The following is a 4,875-nucleotide window of genomic DNA, read 5'->3' on the forward strand; positions in this document are numbered from 1 at the left end:
ACTAATTTCGAAATTCAAATTCCAAAATTTAGAATTGTGTATACAGAATATTTGCTCAATCGGAAAATATTTTAAAAAGAAGAACGAATAAATACAACTTGACTTGGTTGGCCCTTTTCCCCCTTTTTTTCAGTTCTCACTCAAACTCTGTGATCGTGACCTATTTGTTGGTTTGTGATGCATGGTCTCAGTAGTTAACATATTATGCGTCGTATGTATCATGCGTATACACGAAAGACTGAATATGAGTGAAAAGCACATCGTTCCAAATCAGTCATGTCCTTTTCTTTTCACATCAAAATAATATAGAGATTCCATTATCAACATTTTAGAGCATCATAAACACCCAACTGTTAACGTGTTGTACATCATGGCGATAAAAATTTGATCCAAAAGGTGCTATATCCACACACACACACACACACACACACACACACACACACAAACACTCGAGTTCTTTAGGAATCGGTTTGGACACGTATAAATGTTTCAAAGGAATTTTTTTTGTTTTGTCCAAGTCATGCTAGTATGTGGTACTATTGAGGAACATAAAGTCATTGCATGAAAACACTATAAGCAAGTGAAATAGAAAAAAAATACATGTGTTTCTCCTAGGCATCAAAAGTGAATTATCGCATCTTTTGAAAAACAACTCTTCAAATGGAGCCAACGCAAAGTTAAAATAGTTAATCTAGATGAAACTCACCCCACTCTCCATTAATATTTCTGTGCAACAAACGGAGAAGAAAACAGGATGTACGTGACTCTTAGGTCAACTTAAACAAAGGTATTACCAGGTGAAGTGGTCCCACCTCACATCCAACTGGACCCCATGGAAGACCAGCTTAAGGTAGCTGAATATGGGCTATCCAGCTATCTTCTCAGATGAAAATGAACAAACAAACAAACAAGCTTAAATTTAACGCTCATTTAGTACATGATTATGCTGATACTTACCCCTGCACTCTCCATTAATATCTCTGTGCAACAAACGGAGAAGAAAACCTGGGATTTGATTGATAGTGTCGAGAACTTGGTATAACTTAATAATTGGACATGATAACTGATTTTATGTCCCCACGACCCAAACGTAAGAAATAAAAGTGATGACTCTCGTTCAATATTGGGCTCAAAATGGAAGATATCATAATAGTTGTTAAAAAAAAAAATCTTACGGAGGACAAGTAATGGCTTTTCAAAGATTAACGTCCTTAGTAAAGCTACACTTACTACATTCTTAAAAATAATACACAACTCACATCAGTTTTGGGGCGCTGTGGCATAGTGGATAAGACTCCCGACTCCCGATCGGAGGACCCGAGCTCGAGTCCCGCTCAGCTCTTACGTCTTTGGACAAGATGTTTTTACCCACAATGTCCCTCTCGACCCAGGTGTATAAATGGGTACCTGGCAACGCTAGGGTAATAATAATGGCAGGGCCCTCTGGTAGAGCAGTGACAACACTGAAGAGGCTACCCTGGATAAATAGGACCTTATTATTATTATTACAACTCATAAAGGAATCATAATAATCCCATGCATGTTAAATTTGCCTCAGATAACAAAACTAACATCAAATGACTAGAATGGCAAAATGTGCCTGAATATCGCTCGTAAAACAAGGAGTTAAGGACTTTCAAATCCCATATTCAAATGGCGACACTTCTGATAAGTCAAAACTGCAAAAGAAGTTGCGGTAGCTTACAGTTGTGATTGCCTCATAAGTGCCCCTGCAGACGAGTCTTCCAGCATCAAGATCCGATGTAGAAATTAAATCAGAAAGAAACCCGGAACCAAATACACAAGTTCTTAAAGGGGCATTCCAGACGATTTTTGTAATTTCACATCATGTAGTACATAAATCAATAGCTCCATGTATAGATTCGTGGAATTTATTGTGGTCCTCGAGCAGAGAAACCAACAAACTGAAAATCTTAAACAAATTACACTGAATAGTGATGATGACATCAGAGCCTCACATATTTCAAAAATGTAGCAGTGTAATTCCATTACAATACTGCTTGCTCAACAAGTTCACCTGTGTAGTAGAATCTATGCATGCCTTCTTCTTTTGTTCTGCTTCCTTGAGCCCCAATTCACGCATTCTTATGGTGCGGCTGCCATGTCATCATCCTTGTTCATTGCAATTTGTTATAATTTTTGAAAATATTCTCATTCCTTATCCCAATCACTATAGATTCTGCCACTCTGTACTCAGGTTAACTAATTTATAGTTGTTCAAATGTAAAAGTCTGAAAATTATCCGGAGGTCCCCTGTAATGAAATTGTCAGGGTGTGATAACCTGGCCATGGTTGGTCGCAAGTAGTTGTCAAATTCAAAAGTCCAGGGGAAGAACCGTAACAATGGTAACGCGATAGCACGATCGCCTCAATTCCGGTTCATTTTATCTTCTGACCGGAACCAAGACGAAACAGGTTATCTGCACAAATCAAACAAACTTGAGTTGATTTTCGCACCGTGTGGTTTTGACTAATAGATATTTTCACCAAATGTTTCAGCATCTACACAAACGTTTTGCTTTATACACATTAAAACACATGCCTAGGAAAAATTGGTTCAAATTTGCACCTTTACCAGTGTCACATACGGAAGCACTTTTACGGGTGCAACTTTGCACCTTTCAGACCAGAAAGGTGCTCCCAGCAACACTGGTCTGACAGGACCACGTGCAAAGTTGCACCAATAAGGGTTCTCTCATCGTGACACTGGTACAGATGCAAAGTTGAACCTATTTTCATCGAGTGTATAATTATCATGTAAACTTTTCGACGAGATAACGATGATACATAATTATGGTTGAAACAAGTGCAGATCAGCTCGTAAACCTAACTTTACACTTATCAAATATCCTCCACACATAATCCTTTGGCAGATCTGTAAAAATAGTGTGTCCGCTAATCTCTCTCGCAGTTGCTGGGTTCAACATGTATCTACCCGCCCCTTGGTACAAAAACTTGGGGTCGTGGTTTAGCCTAGCGCCCATTTTCTCGAGACACATACCAACGAAAACATCCTCAAAAGGGAAAAAGTGCTGGGTGAGCGCCACTTGGTAAATTGACTCCATCAGATCGGAGGACATTATGTAGCCCATTCCCTTAAAATAGTCAGGAAACTTTGACTCGGGGTAGTATTCGCTGGTGAGGAAGAATTTACTCCTACTATTGCGATCGACGCCGGGATCTTTGTGGACAAACCCAGTGATGAAATTTACGCGCGGGGAGGAGTTTACGATGTCCATTATGCGTGACTGATTAACGGTAGTGTCATCATCTATTTTCATGACAAAGCGGGCGTGTCGGCAATAATTTGTTACCCACTTCATTCCCATGACTGTCTTGCGAGTTAGGTTCAGATACGAGTCGACGAAGCTCTCCTGCACAATATCTCCATGGGCAACAGCTTCCTTATCAATGTTTCCCTGGATGATACTGTCGTACGTCCTGCCAAGCAGAAATACGGTTTTCGATCTCGCCCTGTCAATGGTAGGCCAGTTCAATTCGTTCCCAAACGATCTCCGAATCGCCTCGCGACGATCGAAGTTCTGAGGCGCGGTCGCCACGAAGAACAACAAGTAGATGCCGGCTCGCGTGCCGTTTTCGTGGAAGCAAGTCCTAGACGGGTTGTGGATGTAGGCGTAGTTGTGCCGGTCGATCGGCTCTGAGAGATACTTTCCCCTTCTTTTGATGACAATTTCAATCGCTGCAGTGGCGTTGGTTCTATTTCTCCTGCCGATGTCGATGTTTGAGCTTATGTTGTTCCTCACCGTGGGTGATGCTGCCAGCGAAGCCCGCGTTGCCTTGTTTCCGGATCCATATAGAATTTCCCTCATGCAAGAACAGTTTTTCGCGGCTTCTTTAAGGCGGGATATGTCAAAGTCACTGTGACGTCTGGTCAGGTTAACTGAGTGTCTGCGAAATAGCACCATCCGGGCTAGCGCCAAGGAAAAGAATACAGCTCCAGCAAAGAGTAAAAGGATTTGGCGTATTATGAGCCGTCGCATCTTGACTAAATCTTTCCAAACGAATGAACCAAAAACAAAATAAAGTTACAAAACTAACAATCCAAACGGGCATCTGGTAGGTAGATAAGATTTCATGACAAAAAATTAACTACACTCCTTAGATCAACGTCGACGCATGATTCATAATGCAGAAAAAAAGATGATTTCTGTCCTCACGTATCACATTCGCACGACGTTAGTCGAGAAAATTATTGTTGACTCTTTTCTGTACGCCTCAGATAGATGGGTAAACGGCATGAACGGAGAATTTCGTTACTTAAGGTTGTCTGACCACACGTGTATTGAGGATGGACACACATTATAGCGTCTTCTTTCACGGACCAATGTAACTTCTTTCCTTTCCTTTTCTTCCTTTTTTAATCTAGCCAAAGAAAATCAAAGTTAAGCTACTCCAGTGGCGAGCGACAACAAAACAGAAGACGTCCGCTGAAAACAGACTAAAATCTCTTTTCTCCTTCCACGCCTTGAATGGAGCGCTCGAAGGATTCGCAAACAGTGATGTGTTGACCAGCGGGACGGCGTTACGTAATTCGTGTTTTGTGTGACCGGTAGCAGCGGGAGCTCTTGTAGCGATTCACCTGTAAAACGGAGCAGCTACCAATGGCTAGCACGGCTCTGTCCTGTCCCCACAGCGGCTGGTACCTAGAGCTGTCTGGATCTGGCCCCTCGTGGTTCCCTGCTTTGAGACAGAGAAAGATAGAATATAACACAACAAAAATGATGCACCGTTCAAAGCCATATTTATGAACTATCTAATTTGATTTCTGCGTTTTCTTGATTTTGACACAATGACACAATGACACAATGACACAAATCATACTTTGATGTGATT

At 41.3% G+C, this 4,875-nt stretch overlaps 1 protein-coding gene across 1 annotated transcript; it reads right to left on the bottom strand.

Annotated features, from left to right (window-relative positions):
- Nucleotides 1-2,834: 2,834 nt before the first annotated feature.
- On the bottom strand, nt 2,835-3,947 carry LOC139716823 (beta-1,3-galactosyltransferase 1-like). The gene has a single exon (XM_071628356.1). It carries the CDS (start codon nt 3,945-3,947, stop codon nt 2,835-2,837), a length of 1,113 nt encoding a protein of 370 aa, XP_071484457.1.
- Between the last annotated feature and the right edge of the window lie 928 nt (nt 3,948-4,875).

Source organism: Diadema antillarum, unplaced genomic scaffold (assembly GCF_040938485.1).
Source record: "Diadema antillarum isolate AM-2024a unplaced genomic scaffold, OU_Dant_1.0 scf00000070, whole genome shotgun sequence".
NCBI lineage: Eukaryota > Metazoa > Echinodermata > Echinoidea > Diadematoida > Diadematidae > Diadema > Diadema antillarum.